The sequence below is a fragment of the Rissa tridactyla genome, chromosome 22 (assembly GCF_028500815.1).
Source record: "Rissa tridactyla isolate bRisTri1 chromosome 22, bRisTri1.patW.cur.20221130, whole genome shotgun sequence".
Classification (NCBI taxonomy): Eukaryota; Metazoa; Chordata; class Aves; order Charadriiformes; family Laridae; genus Rissa; species Rissa tridactyla.
Window position 1 is genome coordinate 4,350,992 of NC_071487.1, and position 18,415 is coordinate 4,369,406.

General features: G+C 65.1%; 1 protein-coding gene across 1 annotated transcript; it reads right to left on the reverse strand.

Moving 5' to 3' along the window:
* Positions 1–2,258: 2,258 nt before the first annotated feature.
* MYO1F (myosin IF) lies at positions 2,259–18,299 on the reverse strand. The gene is given in 29 exon segments (XM_054181771.1): positions 2,259–2,718; positions 2,820–2,986; positions 3,317–3,518; positions 3,668–3,737; positions 3,739–3,752; positions 4,033–4,181; positions 4,261–4,407; positions 4,718–4,863; positions 4,997–5,166; positions 6,186–6,300; positions 6,478–6,622; positions 6,713–6,811; positions 7,145–7,251; positions 7,356–7,437; positions 7,824–7,909; positions 7,997–8,164; positions 8,429–8,515; positions 8,705–8,791; positions 9,014–9,094; positions 9,222–9,418; positions 9,802–9,934; positions 10,013–10,147; positions 10,225–10,356; positions 10,500–10,589; positions 10,858–10,945; positions 11,533–11,627; positions 12,161–12,250; positions 14,128–14,265; positions 18,151–18,299. Coding segments are annotated over 29 exon segments (3,300 nt in total). The 5' UTR covers positions 18,154–18,299; the 3' UTR covers positions 2,259–2,641.
* Between the last annotated feature and the right edge of the window lie 116 nt (positions 18,300–18,415).

Genomic DNA, 18,415 nt, shown 5'->3' on the forward strand with positions numbered 1-18,415 from the left:
TTGGAACATCCTGCGGGCCTTTGGAGCATCCTGGGGGCCTTTGGAGCATCCCGGGGTCCTTGGAGCATCCCAGGGTCCTTGGAACATCCTGCGGGCCTTTGGAGCATCCTGGGGGCCTTTGGAGCATCCCGGGGTCCTTGGAGCATCCCGGGCCCTCAGAACATCCCGGGGGCCTTTGGAGCATCCCAGGGTCCTCAGAGCATCCCGGGGGCCTCGGAGCATCCTGGGGGCCTTCGGAAAGTCCCAGGGAGCAGAGAGTATCTCGGGGTCCTTGGAGCATCCTGGTGTCCTTGGAGCATCCCAGGCCCTCAGAACTTCCCGGGGACCTTTGGACCATCCTGGGGCCCTCAGAACATCCTGGGGGCCTTTGGAGCATCCTAGGCCTTTGGAGCATCCCAGGGTCCTTGCAGCATCCCGGGGGCCTTTGGAGCATCCCAGGGTCCTTGGAGCATCCTGAAGGCCTTCAGAGCATCCTGAGGGCATTTGGAGTGTCTCAGGGTCCTTGGAGCATCCCAGGGAGCTGGGAGCATCTCAGGGTCCTTGGAACAGCCTGGGCCCTTGGAGCATCCCGGGCCCTTGGAGTATCCCGAGGGTCTTTGGAGCATCCTGGGGCCCTTGGAGCATCTCGGGGTCCTTGGAGCTTCCTAGGCCCTTGGAGCATCCTGGGCTCCTTGGAGCAGCCCAGGCTCCCCCGAGCATCCCAGGGCCCTCAGAGCATCCTGCTGCCCTCGGAGCATCCTGGGGTCCTAAGAACCCTTTGGGAAGCCCTGGACCGCTTAGGGCATCCCTGGGTACCCCAAGCCTTCTGGAGCTCCCCAAGCCCCTCAGAGCACCCTGCACCCCTTAGAGCATCCCAGCGCCCTCTCAGCACCCCGACTTCCTCGGAGCACCCTGGACTCCTCGGAGCATCCCGAACCCATCAGATCACGCATGGCCCCGAAGTGCAGCCCGAGCCCCTCGGAGCCTCCCAGGACCCTCAGAGACCCTGGAGCCCCTCGGAGCACCCAGAGCCCCTCGGAGCAGCCCAGTGAGTGATGAGCTGGCCCAGCTCCAGTGGGACCATCCCACTTGCACGGCACCCACTGCCGGGGTGCTGCCCCCCCCCACCCTTCCCCAATAAAGGCCCCAAAGAAGGGCTGGAAGGTGCAGGAAGGAGTTTCCTAAATCCCCAAAGTTAAAAAATAAAATAAAAACAGAGGGTCTGCCTTTCTTCCCCCCCCCACCCCCCCCCCCACCCCCCCCCCCCCGCCCAGGTTCTCCCAAGCTCCGCAGTGCATCCTAAAAACCTGTGATTTGCAGGAAAAATCACCCCAAGGGGCGGCAGGGGTTGTAGAAACCCGTGATGGGGAGACCCGAGCACCGCTTGCAGCGTGGGGCCACGGAGGACTTCACATCCCAGCAGCCTCCTGCCCCGTGACACCCCCACCCTGGAGGAAACAGGGTCCCCTGACCCCCTCTGTAGCCCCCCCCCCCGTCTCTGGGGCAGGGGGTCTGCCTGCTGGGCTGGGGGGGGAGGGGGCAGCGCCGGTGGGGGCTGCGGGAGGGAGGAAGAGGAGGGCTGGGACGCGAGGCCAAGGCAGGGCAACGCTGGCGTCACTTCCTCCGGCCGCCCGGCACAGGGCTCGGCGGGGGGAGCGGGGGGCAGACAGGGACGAGCCCCAACCTGTCGTCACCGTTCGTCCCTCTCCCTGCTGCAAACCTCCCGGAACGACCCCGGGATGGAGTCAGCCCCCCCTGCCCCCGCCAAGACCCCCCCACCCCCAGCTGTCCCCATGTCCCACCATCGGGGCACAGAGGGACCCCTGAACCCCAGAGCTGGTGCAGCCGAGGACGGCGGTTTCCACCCCATACGTCGACCCTGGGCCCCCACGGACATGACCCCCCCCTTTCCCCCCCCAAACCACCATGGGAAAACGCTGCTGCAGCTCGGTGGGCTCTGGATGAGTGCTCCTGGCCGCTTGTCCTGCGGGAAATCGGGGAACGGCGGTGGCACCCCCCCGGTCCTGCCGCACCCCGTGGTCCTGCTCTGTCTCGTGGCTTCCCCGGCAGCTCCCAGAGTCGCGCCAGGCTGCGCAGACACCGGAGCCGGGTTCCGGCGGGCGTTGGGTTTCTGGATTCGACATCTCCTGGAGGGTTCAACGTAGAGGGAACGAGGCCGCCTCCAGCGTGTGTCCTCCCGCGTCCCCCCCCATTCAGATGCAGGTCTCTTGCCAGCGGGAGCCCTGGGCCCGCACCAGGGTGAAATACAAACTCCAGGCTCAGTTTGTCAGACTCAGATTTGATGAGTCTGATTATTTACCATAATTATTAACAACAATCCTAAATAAACAACAATTTATACCCCAGAGTCACGAAAGCAGTTCCACTCCCAGGGTACGAACAAGCAGCAAAGAGCCGGTCCTTGCTGCAGGGAGGTCACCATCGGAAGCGGCTGTGGGATACGGCGGTTGGCATCGGCACATCCCGGTAGCCAGCGCTGGCCAGGGGGGCTCGTCAGGAAGCACTTGCTCAACACTGGCATCGGTGGAGAACCATCGCGGAGCTGCCACTGGCCCCTTTGGCACGGCCTCGGCGGAGGTGGGGTGGGAGGATGGATGGCGACTCCTTCCTTGCCTCCGGCCACGTGGCCGCGGCGCCCGGCTCAGATCTTCTGCACGTAGTTCCCAGGGAAAAGCCCTTCCTTGCCGTGCAGCCGGCCTTTCCACCAGCCCGAGATATCTGGGAATGGGGGGGGGGGGGGGGGCGCAAAATAAAAGAGCCAGGTCAGGCACGGTGCTGCCCCAGGGGCGCCGCAGGGCAGGGTGGGAGTCCAGCGGTACCTTCCAGCAGGATGTCGATGATGTCCCCCACGTTGAAGCTGAGCTCGTCCACGTCCTGCCCGATGTACTGGTAGAGCGCCTGGCAGCGCGGCACGGCCGCCTTGGGCTGCGGCTTGGGGCGCCCGGCCGGCGGTGGCCGCTGGCTCAGGCTTCGCCGGCGTTGCATGCTGCGGGGCCGGGAGACACGGCGTTCGCACCGGGGAGGGCGCGGGGTGCGCTGCACCCCCTTCCCCATCCTGCCCACCCCCACCATCGGAATGCTTTGTGCCTGCAGCTCAGGTGGGTCCTCCCAGTGCAGAGACTGGGAGAACTGGGGTGGGCAAAAGCCCGGGAGATGCCATCCTGCCGGCAAAGCTGGATTGCCCGGAGCTGGTTGGGCTGTTGGTGCGTTGGGCAGCGAGGCCGGTCAGAGGGGACAGAGCATCCCTGGGGGGTGGCAGGAGCGGGAGGGGAGGATGGAGCAGGGAGGGGGACGCGGGCACCCGTTCAGGACCTACCCGGCCACCCCCTGATCGGGCACGTTGAGGAAATCCATGTTCTGCTCGGACGGGGGCCGCGTCTTCGACTGGCGGCTGGCGTTTCGGGGGGGCAGCGCCGCAGCCGGTGGCCCCCGCCCTTGCTTCTGGGGCGCCGTGTAGGTGTCCCGCTGAGCCCGGCCATCACCGCGCGGGAACTGGGGCGCCCCGTTCCTGCAGGCGCCTGGAAGATCATCCCCCCACCCCGCATCGGGGATGGTGCATTACAGGGGGCCCCCCACTCAGCCCGCACCCCCCAGGAGTGCAGTGCTGGCTGGGTGCGGGCTGGGGTCCCCCCTCCCCATCACCCCCCCTTGGCACTGCCCTCCTCACCTCGGGGTGCCGGTGGGGCGCTTCGGGAGGACGCCGGACACCTTCTGCCACCTCTGCTCTGCGTCACCCCCCTTCCTCGTGGGCTCTGGGGGGACACGAGCCCCCCGTTAGGTGACAGTCCTCAAAGATGGCTGGGGGTGGGGGGCGCTGCCCCCCCGGTTTGCAGCCGGCTGCTCTTTTCTCCGAAACACCCCGTGCTGCCCCATCGCCCGGGCAGAAGCGGGTCCCTCCTGGGCGAAACGCAGACCCCGCAGGGCCGGGGCACATGCCAGCTCACCCTGATGTCCCCAAGCCTCCGACCATGACCTGCAGCCCCGACACTCCTGTCCCCCCCCCCCGCCAGCCCCGTGTGCCCTGGCACTCACTGGCGTTCCTTGGGAGCCCGTCCCCGATGCTGACCGTAAGCGTTTTGCCTCCGGCTTTGAGGGCGGCCACGTCGCCCTGTCCTCTGACGAAGGTGACGTTGCGGGTGCCGCCACCGCCCCAGCCCTCCTTCTTCACCCGAAACTGTAGTCTGGGGGAGAGACAGGCCATGAGGCCGCGGGGAGGGGACGCCGTCCTGTTTTGTCACCTCTCCCGGCCTTCATCCTTACGTGTCCTTGAAGGAGAGGCGCAGCTTGGTGCGGGTGAGCTCCTCGTAGCGCTTGCACAGGAGGCTGATCAGCTCCGTCTTGAAGATGGACTCCAAGAAATTGTCGGCATCGTTCTCGTGGAGGATGAAGAAATCATCCTGCCTGGTGCTGGGGGAGGAACCCCGATGCGGGGGTGTCAGCGGGGGCAAGGCTGGTGCCCGTCAGTGCTGGGAGGGAACTGTGAGACCCGGCTGGGGCTGGGTCCACCCCGAGTAAATTTGGGGGCAATTTAGCTGGAAACCTCCCTGACGCCCAAAGCCCCATCTGCAAAGCGCTCTGTGGGGAGCCTCCTCCGATGTCCCACTGCCTCCACAGGCAAGGGGCCGGGGGCACCGGAGCATGGAGAAGCTGGTGGAGCTGATGAGTGAAGCCCGACAGCGCGGACCCCTCCGTGCGGAGCCCGTGCTGGGGGACGCACCTCAGCGAGACGCCGCTCACCGCCTGGAGCTCCACCTTCTTCTTGAGCACCTCCTTGATCTGCCCCTTCTCAGGACCTTTCTTCACCTTCTCCCGCCCGATCAGGTAGAAGTACTTGGGGGTGAGGATGAAGTCCCGCTTGATGGGCTGGGAAAGGGCAGAAGCAGGGGGGTGAGGGGGTTTTTTTGGGGGGCACAAGCCCTGCACACACATCCCACCCAAGGGTGGCCACCAGGAGGCATGGCTTGGCCTGTCCCAAGCCCTGAGCGGGTCCACGTACCTTGAATCTCCGGTCGTACTTGGTGATGGAGTCGGCGAAGTCTATCCGCTCCCGCTTGGCCAGGAACTGGCGCAGCTCCGGCCGCTCCTCCATGCCCAGGTAATCGCCCACAAAATTCCTGTTGATGCTGTTCCTCCTCCGCTCTTTGAAGTTGTAGAGGATGTTGGAGGCTGTGTGGGACCCCGAAGCGATGCCGGTCGGAGAGGGCTCTGCTCCGGTGGCTCAGCCCTCGGCTCAGCCCTCGGCCCCTGCCCTCCCAATCTGGCTGCGGGAGCCATGGCACGGACCGTGGCAGCAAGAAGTGGGGCTCGTTTTACGCCATGGGAGGAATCTGAGCTGCTTGAGCCTGGCCGGCTTCGAAACCCGTTAACGGCCCTCAAAAAACCTTGTGCAGGGGGAGCACAGCTGCTTTCTGGGTTTTCCCCCTTGATTTTTTCCTGCATGCTTGGGAGGGTGCGAAAACACCCATGATGGGGTCAGGTCATGACCGCTGGTCTCTCCCATCCCTCTGCCAATGCTGGCTCTCAGCTGCTCCTCTCCGTCCCTTTGCAGGCAATGAAAGGCAGAGCGAGAGAGCGAGAGGCTCCCGTTTGTGTCCTACAGCCCCTCCCAGGGCTGGAAATAGAATCATGGAATCGCAGACTGGTTTGGGTGGGAAGGGACCTTAAAGATCACCCAGTGCCACCCCCTGCCCTGGGCAGGGACACCTCCCACCAGCCCAGGTTGCTCCAAGCCCCGGCCAACCTGGCCTTGAACCCCTCCAGGGATGGGGCAGCCACAGCTTCTCTGGGCAACCTGGGCCAGGGGCTCACCCCCCTCACAGCAAACAATTTCTTCCCCAGATCTCATCTAAATCTCCCCTCTTCCAGTTTGAAGCCATTAGCCCTCATCCTATCACTACCTGCCCTTGCAAAAAGTCCCTCCCCAGCTTTCTTGTAGGCTCCCTTCAGACACTGGAAGGGGCTCTCAGGTCTCCGCGGAGCAACGAATCCATTCCCTCCTTTAAGATGTAGGAAAAGACCCGGGGCATCTCACGGTCTGGTCCCTCCTCGCCCCCCTCCTCGTTAGTGCCACAATTAGCAGCCAAGCTGCCGCTCTCCTGCCGCTCTGGCAGCTGGGCTGTCCCCAGCGAAAGGCACCCTAAAAGGGGTGCTGGGGTGTCGGCGTCCCCGTCCTCGCCCGGCCTTACCCTCCTCTCGCATCTGCTCGTACTTCCGTATGGCGACGTGCCGGCGCCAGGCCTTCTGGATCACCCGGGCGAAGCCGTCGAATTTCCGCTCCCGCATCTCCTCCAGGAGGAAGAGCTGGGAGGGACACGGGGGGTGAGCCTGGCCGGCCAGGGGCCACCCAGCACCCGTGCCGCATCCCTTCTCCCGCACATCGGCACCCCAAACCCTTCCTGGCGTCGCCCGAAGTGATGCTCGGCCACACGCAGCGTCACCCTGGGGAGGCGGGACAAGGAGCAGAGCTGGGCCACCTACCGATTCGGGGTTTTTGACAAACACCTTGCTCCGACCCATCTGGTACTGGTCCGGGTCCATGTTGACGGAGCGCAGCAAGTGCTGCACCCCTTGCCGCTCGTCCCCGCGCCAGGACGGCCACGTCTCGGGGGTGAGGATGGCGTAGCTGCGGGGGGAGAGGTGACGTGAGTGGTGGCCGGGCTGCAGGGACCTTCTACCTCCCCCCCCCCCCAACCCCATCCCGGTGGTCGCTCACCGTTGCAGGAATTTGTGGAAGAGGCGGCGGTAGGCGAAACCCGCCCGGCGCACGCGGATGTTCTCCTTCAGCCCCAGGTACTCCACTTGGTGCTTCACCCTGCGGAGCGGGGAGGGACACGCTCGGCGAGGGGTGGCAGGTCGGTGGGGGACCTGCTCGCGCCCGTCGGCCGCTGCTTGGCACGGGGATGCCCTCGGCCGTGCGTGCGGGAGAGCTTCTGGGGCTCGGATGGAGCCTCTGGGTGATGGATGTAGAGGGACGTGTGCGTCCCCACACGCTCCTCAGCGCCTGCCTCACGCTCCCCTGGGTCTGTGGGACCAGCCCAGGGTGCAGTTTTTGGAGGAAAGCTGGTCCTGGCCACATCCCCATCACCGCCCCCCTCCTTCCCCAGGCTCTGTGGGCTCCTGATACAGCAGGAGGGGCCTCTGTTACCTGCTCTCCTCCCAGTCCCGGGGTTTCTTGGTCTCGTTGGGTTTGATGCAGCGGATGTAGTGTGGCGTGCACTTCATTAGCGTGTTCACCAGGTCGTTAGCCTGTTTCTGTTGCAAGGATCGACCTCTGTAGCGTTAAAGGCATTGGTGGGAGCCCATCGCCCTGCTGCTGCCCCAGAGGCAGCTACTGGCCCGCAGCCTCCAGGACGTACCTTGATTTTGGAGCCCGCGGTGGTCGGTCGTCCCTTTTTGTCAGAATCAAGCTTTTCTGGGAAAAGCATCCGGATGAAACCGCTGAAAGGCAGGTGACAGTCCCCCAGTGAGAGCCGCCAGGGTCCCCAAGCTCAGCCCGCGCTGAGCTGGAACCAGCTCCAGCTCCGCTTTTCTGCTGCCGGGAAATCCTGCACCGCGGATGAGCCCGTTCCCACCCCCCCAAAACTGCCCCCGGCGATGAGCAGGATGGGTGCTGGTGGGCGAGCACCCCTCTGCCCAGCCCTGCCGCCCCTGGGTGCTGCTGCGTTCGGCGGGGGGACGCTGCTGGTACCCGCGGGGTGATGCAGGATGCCGAGCACCCCGAGGTGTGGTTCCAGCAGAGGCGGGACTGGATGCTGAGGATGCTGCCCTCTGCCCCAGCCCTTTTTGGGGTGGCCCCTGGGATCCGCAGCGCCGCCAGGACTCACTATTCACTGCTCTGCATGAGCTCGATCAAGTCGGTGAAGAGCACGTCCCGGTTGCGCTCGCAGAAGCCGTTCACGTCGTAGGAGACCTGGGGGCAGGGGGGGCACTCAGCCAGGGCTATGGGGTGCAAGGTGTGGGGTGCGGGATATGGGGTACGGGGTGTGGGGTGCCGTACCTTGCCTGCGTAGTGGTGGATGACGAAGCCCGAGCTCCAGCTGTTGAAGTGCTCGTGGTTGCCCACGGCCGCCTGCAGCTTCTGCAGCAGGGTCTGGTCCGCCCCCTCGCCGGTGGCATGCATGGTGGCACAGACGTCGTCCAGGACGCTCATGATCCCGGGGGGGTTCTGGGAGAGGGAGAGAGAAGCCATGGGTGCCCAAAGGCCCAACCCCACACCTGGCTCTGCCCGAACGCCCTGCGCTGGTCAAAGCTGCTTCACGCTGGGCCGCAGCTCAGGTTAAGGGTGCAGAGCTGTGCGTCCCAGGGATGCTCCCCAGCAGGACCAGCTTCTGCCACCCGTCCCCGGCAGCACCCAGCCCATCCGACACCCCCTCCCTGGGTGCCTTGGCTCCCCGGGTGAGCCCCCCCCGGAGGAGGGGACCCCACTCACCAGCTTGTTCTCTATCAGGTCGCACACCACCTTGTTGTTGAAGTACTGGATCTGGGTCCACTTGATCCCTTCCTGCACGTATTCCTCCTGGGGAAGCACAGGGAGAGCGGGGTGGGCCCCCAACCCGTTGGGATATGCCGCAACCCCCCAGCTCTGGCCGTGGCATCGGGTCCGGCCGGCAGTGGGGGCGCAGGGTGCAGGAATCGGGGCGCTGGTGCAGCCCCCCCTAGTCCAGCCCCCCCCCAGTCCAGCCCCCCCCCCCCTTCCCCCCCATACCTGCTCTGCCTTCAGGGTCAGCTCTATGAAGATCTGCTGCAGCTTCTCGTTCACGAAGTTAATGCAGAATTGCTCAAAGCCATTTTTCTGCGAAAGGATAAGAGACGGAAGAGAAGACGGGGCTGAGTTGGCTTCTGCTCCTCTCCCCGCATCGGGGAGACCCCAGACAGCAGAGCCTTTGGGTGCTGCTCCAGGGACCCTTCTTGGACCCATGGACTGCTAACGGCCCCCTGCGTCGGCCACCCTCCTTGCTGCAGAAGCCAGGAAGAACGTTCCCCAGCTGGGCTCCTACACCTGAGCAACACATACCTGGAATATTTCAAAGCCGTAGATGTCCAGCACCCCGATGCTGTACTCCTCGTATGGCTTCTGCATAGCCCTGTTGATAGACTGTGGGGAGAGACGGGATGAATTCCCTTCATCAGGGGCAGACGGGGCCAGTTGGGTATGGGAGCGGAGGGCGAGCATCCCCTCCGCACCTTGGCCATGCTCAGCCCGGCCCGAGGGGACCACACACCTCCACGAGGAAGTCGAAGACGCGCGCGTAGAGCCCCTTGGCCAGGGCGTCGCGGGTGTAAGCCGCCTGCTCCACGTTGAGGGTGACGGTGATGGACTCGGAGCGGCCACCCCACTTGCTGTCCATTTTCCTGCTGGTGACCTTCTCGTTGAGGCGGTCCTGGTCGATCCCCAGCAGGTAGGCAGGGAAGGCCAGGGCTGGGCAGAGGGGGGGGCGGTCAGGGCTGCCTGCTCCCCGTACGCCCCCGGTGTGCTGCCCGTAGCCACTGCTGGACACCCCCAGGCCCATCCAAGTGCAAAGGACAGCGGTGGCGCGGCAACCAGGGACCTGGGACATGGTCCTCCCTCTGCTAAATCACAGCAAGTGACTCCTGGCATCCATCCCCTTGCTAATTAAGCTCTGGTTGTGCTGTTTGCTCGCTGCCTCAGTTTCCCCACATCTAGCATGGGGAAGATGCTGATGCTGCCTCTCTCCTCTGCCAGGGGATTTGTGCTACGAAGAGTTTGCAATTCATTGCCAAGGGTCTCTGGGAACTTGGCCCCCTCCCTCCGGCCCGGAGCGGGGGCAGTTGGCTACTCACAGTCCGCATTTTCCACCCGAGCGTAGTTGCCTTCCTCCCGAAAGCTGATGTTTCCCAGGTGGAGGATCCCGGCCACGATCTGCAGCACCAGCTGCTGGTCCTCGCCGCGGATGCCGATGACCTGCATGGCGTTCTGGGGGCACGGGCAACCCGTCAGCCCCTGCCTGGCCGCAGCCGGCTTTGGGGACTCCCCCCACTCCCAGACACCCACCATGGTCTCATGGAAGTCACTGCGGTCGTCCGTGCCCTCCACCTGGTACGTGTCCGACTGGTTCAGGTAGTAGTAATAATCCGGGCTCATGATGCCCAGGTTCTGCCGCTGCTCTTGGGACGCCCCTTCGATGAGCTGGGAGAGAAAAGGGGGCTGTGGTGACCCGGCCCCCGGCCCCCGCGGCAGCCCGGCTGGCTCTGAGCCCCCCATACCTGGTAGTAGATGTGGAAGTTCCTCTCGCACTCGTTCTGGCTCACCACCCGTGACTTCTCCAGCAGAAAGTTGGAGATCTTCCCCCCGTCGGGTTCGCCGCCCCGGCTGAACTGGATCTCGAAGTACTTCCCCTGCCCCGGCACAGGTCCCGCTCAGAGCCCGGCCGGCGGGACCCCCGGCTCCCCCCGGCCCTGCCTCCTCCCCTCCTTCTCCCACCGCGCTGGGAGCATCGTTGGGATGGATCCTGCCCTCTGCGCCTGCCCCGCTGACTTACGAAGCGACTGGAGTTGTTGTTCCGCACGGTTTTGGCATTCCCGAAGGCTTCCAGCAGCGGGTTGGACTGGAGGATGATGTCCTTCACGTGCTGGGGACAGTGGAGGGGAAGGGGCTGAGCCAGGGGGGGCCACACGTCTGCGCCCCACTGCAGCAGCCCTGCCTCGGGGCTGGGGACTGTCCCAGGGCTTTGCGTGTCCCCAGGGCTCTGCCCGTCCTCAGCCCTGGGGCCGGGGCTGCTCCGGGTGCCACCGTCAGCCGGGGGGAGCGGGGGAGCAGGGCGGCGGGGAGCGGGTAGGTTGGGAGGTGAAGTGATGAGCGGTGGCTGGATGGTGGCGGGGGGGTGGAAACAGCCGTACCTGCACTTTCTCACCGCCCCCGGACACTTTGGAGATGTAGCCCATGATGTATTTTGCTGCCACCGTTTTCCCGGCTCCGCTTTCTCCGCTGGGAAAAATGTCAAAGCAGAGGAGATGTCAAACTGGTGGGGATGTCCAAACTGGAGCAGGGCTGGGGGGTGACGGTGGGTGACAGGGCCGTGGTCCCCCTCTTGCCATGTACTCTGAGCGTGTGGCAGCGCCATTGCCGGGGATGGGGCTCCCAGGGTGCCCTGGGATATAAGCGGGGCTGGAGCAAGGCTGGGTGAGGAGCCGCTCCGGGAGGAGACATTGGATTTGTCGTTGCTGGATTTTGGAGGGGAGGAGGGAGACGTGGGAGCCTCAAGGGGAAGTCTCCGTCCTTGCCCCACATCCTGACCATTTCCCTTGCAACACTCAGCCGGAAAAAGCGCGTTGCACAAGGCTGGGTCCCTGCCTGGGGACAACCCGGTCACAGCCCCGCTGGTGCTCACGGCCCAGGACGATGGTGTCCCCCCGGGGACATCCATGCGCCGGGTCCCCCAGGACCCACCGCTGGGCTCCAGCCTCTGCTGGCCGCTGCCTGGCTGCCAGGATGTCCCCAGGGTGTGAGGACAAGGGGTGATGGGGACAGCCGTCCCCGGACCGGTGGCACGGGGTCCCCACCTGTGCCCCTACCTGATGATGACGCACTGGTTCTCCCCGTCGATCAGCATGTTGCGGTACATGTTGTCGGTCAGGGCGTAGATATGGGGGGGATTTTCATACTGAGCCTGAAGGGGGGACAAGGGACAGCAGCGCTGAGCACCGGGCAGCCGCCAATCCCCCCCACCGAGCCCCCTCCCCACATCACGTCCCCTTAGCTCTGCCCGTGCATTGCAGGCGGCAGCGGCATGCAGCCAGCACCGGGAATTAGCCGCTTGCCGCAGCCATGGGCTCATTGCAGCCCGCCAGATGTTTGTTTTTTTTTTTTCGACTCCCCCCTCCTCCTTGGGAAGCTGGTTGTGGCAGAAGTTGCTCGGAGCGGATGGATTTTCCCATGTTTGGGTTGCTTTGGTGTGTATTTGCGAGCTGAATTTCCCAGGAATGTGGTTTTTCTCCCGGAGCCTCGTTACTGACTCGCCATCAACGCGCTCGGGAGCACCGACCCCCTGCAGCTCCCGCAGGGCTGGGGAGGACGGGGACGCTCGTGGGACACCCTCCAGGTGTTTCACACCAAATTAAACCCAATGAAGGGGTTTACTGGGCTGGCCGACCCCCAACCCCCCCGCCCCCCAACGCCGGGACCGGCGCGCAGCAGCCTCACCGCCCCCTGGTACAGCTCGATCTCCCGGTCGGTGAAGTACGGCATCTGCTTGAAGGGGTTGACGGAGATGAGCACGGGCCCGATGTAGGTCTGAGCGGCACGTTAAGGTCCGTGCGTCCTTTCCCATGTCCCCCCAAGGCAGCGTCAGCGCGAGAGGTGCCAGGAAGGTGGTGGTGGTGGGGGGGTGTCCCTGCCTCCTCCAGGAGCACCATGAAGGTTTCCAGAGCTGCTGCCATGACTTAGTGCCATGGGGCCCCGGTGCTTCGTTCCCTCGGCCCTGGTGTGTCCCCCCTGGTGTGACCGGTGCAGGGTACAGCGGGAGCATCCCCTCAGCTCCCCGGCTTTGTGCGTTGCTGCCTTTGGCTGAGGATTGGCTCCAAAAGCAGCTTTCCAGCATCCCGCGGCCCCCCGGCATTCCCCTCTGCTCAGCTGCTCCTGCTCCATCCGCACCTTTCGCAGCAGGAGACTGTCTCCATTTTACAGCCAGGGAAACTGAGGCACGGAGAAGGGAGAAACCGCTGGCTCCTGCCTTTCCCTGGCCACCCAGCCTCCCTGACCCTGCCTGCAGCATCCCCAAGTCACCCAGGAGTGGACAGGGGGACGGAAAAGCTGGGAATCGTGCCTGGGAATGACACAGCAGCAGAATGGGGATGAGCCCCCGGCGCCCCGGGGCAGGTGGGGAGACGGAGGCTGGGGACAGAGCGGTGCCAGCGAGGTGACCCCGAGCCCTCCATGTCCAATTTTCAGCCCACCTGGCAGCCGGGAGGAGGAAGAGCAGCCGAAGGGCCGGAAGAGAGGGGCTTTTCTGGGAAATGCAGAAGCGCGGGGCGTTGAGTCACGACCAGACGGGGCCCCTGCGCCCAGCGGCAGGCCAAAAAAAAAAAAAAAAAAAAAAAAAGGAAGAAAGAGGCTGCGTGGGGTATTTTTTTTCCCTCCGAAAAAAAAGAAAAGCCGACGCCAAAGCCAACCCCTAAACACACTTAAAGCCCCAGGGCTGCCGAAGGAGCGGGGAGGATGGCTGCGTCACCGCCGGCCCGCGGCAGAGCATCGCCTTGTAAGGACAGAGCTGCGTCTTCAGGGAAACCGCAACCGCTCGCAGCGGCGTGGGCAAGCGGCTCAGCACCCCGCTCAGCCCCCGCCATGCCCCGCCGGCATTCCGTCCCCTGCCCCGGCAGAGCTGGGGGGCATCCCCCAGCAGGTGCCGGGGTGTGTGGGGGGACGGCAAGGCGAGGGCTCAGCGCCTCGAGTCATGGGCGTGGGGACACGTCCCCGTCCGCACCGCGCAGCCCGAGGGCGGCCGAGCTTCGGGCAGGGTGCGCGGCGGAGTCAGCTCCGCCATGGGAGCCCCGCGACCGCAAAAGCATCGGGGCTGGGGATGGCAACGGGGAGGGGGCAACACTGGGCAGGGTGGGAGCTTTGCACCCCGGGTGGCTTCTCGGGGTGGGGGTAACCCTGGTGGAGAGTGAGAGGTGGCACCTCGTCCCCGTGTCCTCAGGGATGCTCTCACTCCGTCCAGGGGTTGCTTGGATTTGCTGGGGGTGCAGAGCCCCCAGGGCACACGGGGCGGGGTGGATGACAGCGGCAGGGGACGATGGTCACTACTGCCACCGGGGTCTGTCCCCCTTGGGGCAGGCAGGCGGGTCTCTGGTGCGCGGGGGCAGTGGGAGACAGCGGGTGAGGGGTTACTCTGTGCTCTTTGCTTAGAGCTTTGTGGTCACGAAGGAAGGACTAAGGTGGTCCCAGGGCACGGCAGGATGGGCATCACGGTTGCAGCGCCTCTGCCAGGTGCAACTCAGCTCGGGAATGGCGGCATTGCCCCTGCTGATCCCAACCTTGTCCCACCACAGCGTGGGGACGGGACGCTCTGCAAGCGCTGGGGCAGCCCTGGTTTGGCCCCCGCCCTGGCAAAGCCTTGGAGCCCAGCCCTGTCGCTCCCCGTCCGCGTCCCGCCGCCCCAGGAAGGATACAAAGATGTAATCGTCCATAAAACGCTTCTTGAGGTTCTCCACGATGGCCTCCTCGGAGATCTTGGAGAGCAGGACCATGTCGTCCACGCCGCTCTGCTTGACATTGTGGCTCTGCCAGTGGAAGCGCTCCTTGCTGCCCTGCGGGGACAGGGACACAGCGACTGCCCCGGGGCCACCACCCGCGGGAGTGGGGCTCCACGCCTGGATCCCCCCCCAGATCCCCCCGAGCTGCTGGTGGCTGTAACTGGCCCCCGCCCCAGCCGTGGCACCAAACCGGCACCTTCAGGTGGGCGCAGAGCGGGGTGTTTTGGCCACGCTGGGAACTCGCAAAGCTCAAAATGCCAGCGCTGTCGTGCCGGGGCTTGTCCCATCCCTCCAGTCCCTCCGGCTGGATCCTGCCTCGCCGTGGGTCTGGCACCCCGGCGAGGAGCCGACGGGGCTCCCACAGCCTGCGGGCACGTTTGGAACACCAGCCCTGCTCGTTACGGGGGTAACGAAGGACTAACAAAGCAAACGCCGCGCAGGCTCTGCTTATGAGTCAAAGGGGGCAGCAAAAATAACCCAGGGGAAAGGCAAAAATTGCAGCTGGCGGGGGCATCCCCGGCACCGCGCATCCTCTGCGCCCCCGCGTCCCCTTTGCAGTGGGGCAGATGTGGGCCTGTGCCCCCCCCTGCCCTTCTCCCTGCCCCGGGGGGTGCCAGCACCCGCTTTCCATCCGCTGCCCAATTACCCGGCTCTGTCCTCCAGGGGCTGTGGGGCAGCAGGAAAACTGGGCTGTGATTAAAGCCTTCAGGGGGGCTAAAACCAGCCCTGAGCTGGGGGGGGGGCGGGGAGGGTGAGATTTCACCGTGCATAAAAAAAAACTATTGAAAAGCCCCTTGTTCTCGATGCTGCAGAGGAGACGCGCTGAACGCTGCCGCGGTGCCCATGAGCGGACACCCCCTCTGGAGCTGCCCATGGCACCTCTGCCCCCATCCCACACCCCCGGGGTTCCGCTTTCACCCCAGCGCTCCCGGCACTGATTTCACTTCTCGTCCCCCCCAGTCGCCCCCGGCCTCTTAACTCTTTCCATTTCCCTTTTCTTCTCTTCCCCTTTTGCTTCGTTTTCCTGCCGGCTCTCAAGATTTCAGGCCTCCAGACCCCGATGCCTTTGCACCCTCCCGTCTGCCCCCTGATTTTCACGGGCTGTCCCCAGCCCCCCCGCACCCACCCCGGGATGCTCGGCCCATCCCGGCACCAGCGCGACGGGGGACGGAGGGACCGTCATGGAGCAGGGAGGAGCTCGGCAGCATCCTGCAGCTCCCCCCGGCCGCCTCCCGCCCCGCTGGGCTTTGCAACCCAAAACGCCATCCATGTGCCCCCTCCCGACCCCAAGTGCAGCTCAAGCCCCCACAGCCGGCGGAGGGGCTTCTGGCTTCGTTGTCCCACCACCTTCCCTTGGGACGCACGGACCTGGGGTGGTCCAGGGGGTATCGGGGCTGCTCATGCAGCCTGAAACCAGGCAGGGAACTTCTCCTCTTCCTCCTGTTGGTTGCTTATGGCCCTTTTTCTTGCCTTCCCCTCCTCTTCCTCCCCTCCATCCTAATAAGCCCCTTGAAAAGCCACCAGCAAAAACACAGGTGGGACCTGTCAGCTGCTGCCGGTCACCGTGCTGTCACCCGGGGGGCTGTCGGTGACCCCAGCAGCTGCCCAGCTTCAACTCAACCTGGCCAAAACCTCGTCCTTCAGCTGGAGAGGAGCAGGTTGGGAGGACCCACAGGGAGCCGGACACCTCGGTTCCCCATCCCGTGCCCCCATCGCCCTGAGCCCTCCGGCGCGGGCACCCTGGGCTCGCACGGCCGGTTCTGGCACCAAATTAAGGCAAATACGAGCATTTCCTGTATTGCAAGCTCGGCGCTTTTGAGCCGACACCCCGAGTTTCTCCTTCAGTCAAAGGACTGCTCAGAGCTGTCAGCGGCGAGCGCGTGCCTTCGTGACACCTCCTCTTCCTCCGGGCGCAGGTCGGGTGCTTTCCTGGCTCGGCAGGGGCACCTGGTGCAGCGCAGCTGCAGGGAAAACACCGGCTGGCTTTAAATGAAGGGTTTTGTCCCGGATATCTGCGAGGCCCCGGGTGTTTCCACCCTGTTTCTGGGAGCACAAAGTCAGCCTGGCTTTCCCTCAGCACGTCCCGAGAGGTGGCACGGGGCCGGGGGGGGGTGTTCCGTGGGGCCAGGGCTCACTGCGCTGGGTAAAAGTCTTGCGGGGAGGATGAAGAGGGACGATGCTCCCTCAAAACCGTGGCGCTGGCCAAGCTCGGCGCCCAGCGAGCCCTCGGGGGGTGGGGGCTGCGGGCAGCATCCCTGCGGGGAGCGGGGGCACGAAGGGGATCTGCTTTCAGTTTTGGGGCGGAGGTTCCTCAGTCCCCTCCTCTGTCCCAGGGCAAAGCGAGGGACGAGCCAGCGTGCAGCGGCTCGACAGCCGCCGCCGCGGGGGTCCCCAGGGAGGGGGACTGATGGGTGGCCTGGACCAAACACCTCCATGAGGCCATTTCATCCTCAAGCCGAGCGGGGAGCAGCTTTCGGCAGCCCTTGGCCCGGGCTTTAAGGAGCAGTTTGCAGCCGCTTTGCACAAGGGGCTTTGAATGAGGGGTGGGTGCGTGGGGACCCCCATCGGCACCCCTCAGGAGCACCCCAGCCGAGGGCTGCGGGCTGGGGACCGTCACCACCGCGGCCACCGCCTGTGCCGGCTGCTCACGATAGGATCGCCGCGGGAGGGGAGCAGCCCTGCAGATTGCAAAACATCATCTGTTTTTCTTCAAAGCTCAGGTCTGAGCCACCAGAAAACCCCGCCAGCCCCGAGCCGGGAGCGGACGCAGCCCAAGGTGACACCTTTTGCGTCGAGAGAGGATGAGCCCAGATGCAGCCAACACCTTAAAACCACCGGAAACCTCGAGAAGAGCCGCGCGGGGTGCTGCTGCTGTCACTGCCTGCCAGCTCCCAGGCACAGGCAGCGTTTGGGGACGGGGTGTTTCTCCAGGGCTTTGGGGACCGGGGCTGTCCCTGGAGCTGGGACCCCCCGGGCAGGGGTGGGGGTCGTGGCGGCGCAGCCCCACAGCCCTTCATGAGGCCACAAAACGCCTTCAGGTCTCGGGTGGTGGCGGTGGGGAGGACAGCACGTTTTTGGGGGGGGACAGCATCTGAGCAGCCTCTCAGAGGTGACAACCGCGACCATGGGTGGGAGAAGGATCCGTTTCAGCCTGGCCGCCGTCCCCTTCCTGGCCGGGCGGAAATGTCTGGGGACTCTGAGACACGGAGGGAGCTGCGGGCTGAAGGACATGCACCTTGCGGACCCTCACTCCGTGTTTGAGCATCTCCCTCATTTTTAGAGCTTTCATCTTCCTCTTCTGCCTCCAGACCAACTTCCAGCTCTGGATGCTGCCCCGCGTCCTGCCCGTGGCCCCGGTTCCCTGCCTGTGCCGGGGTGCGAGGTCCGACCCTGGGCATGGGGGTCCTGGCTTGAGCTGGCCTGGGGGGGGGGTTACGGCTGCCCCCGGCAGCCCCCGCTGCCCCGCTCGGCTCTGCCCGCACCCTGCGGCACCACGGGCGCTGAAACCAGAAGCCCTGGTGGGAAGTTGGGCCGGGAGGAACGCAAAGGTTCTCCTGCAGGTACCGCACCGGCGACGGCAAAATCAAAACCACTTTGTGTCACCCAGACCTTCACGCCCGGTGCCCTCCATCCTCCTCGGATCCGCGCTCCCGGGGGCACCGACCTGGCCCCAGCTGCCCCCCACCCGCCCCAACGCCTCACCCAGCCCCAGCTCCGCTCCCTGTCCCCACGCCAGGGCAGCACCGTCCCCTCTCCGGAGGCGGGGGACACTGGGCCGGCTGCTGGCACCGCCCGGAAAGCAGCAAGGGACCAGGATGGGCGCAGGAGGGGACAGGGCTGAGGTAGCCCCGAGGTGGCAGGAGGAGGGGGTGACATCCCCAGGGTGCCCGAGGGGGACAGGGCGGGGGGAGCCCCAGCGAGGGCCCCCCTGGCACTCACCATGGTGTCCCTGCGGCTCACCCCCGGGGACGGGGCACTCGGGGCTGCTGTCACCGAGGGCCCAGGTTCATCTCGAAGCGCTTTGCTTTTGTGTTTCTGCTGCAACTACAAATTGCAACCAAATTTTTTTTTTTTTTTCCTCCTCCCACTTCCTCATTTCGTACCGGTTTGCCAGGGGTGGGGAGGGCGAGGGCGGCTCTTTGCTGCTGGGGGCGGGGGGGGGGACCTTGGGGTGGCCCTGCCCAGGGTGACCCCCACCTCTGCT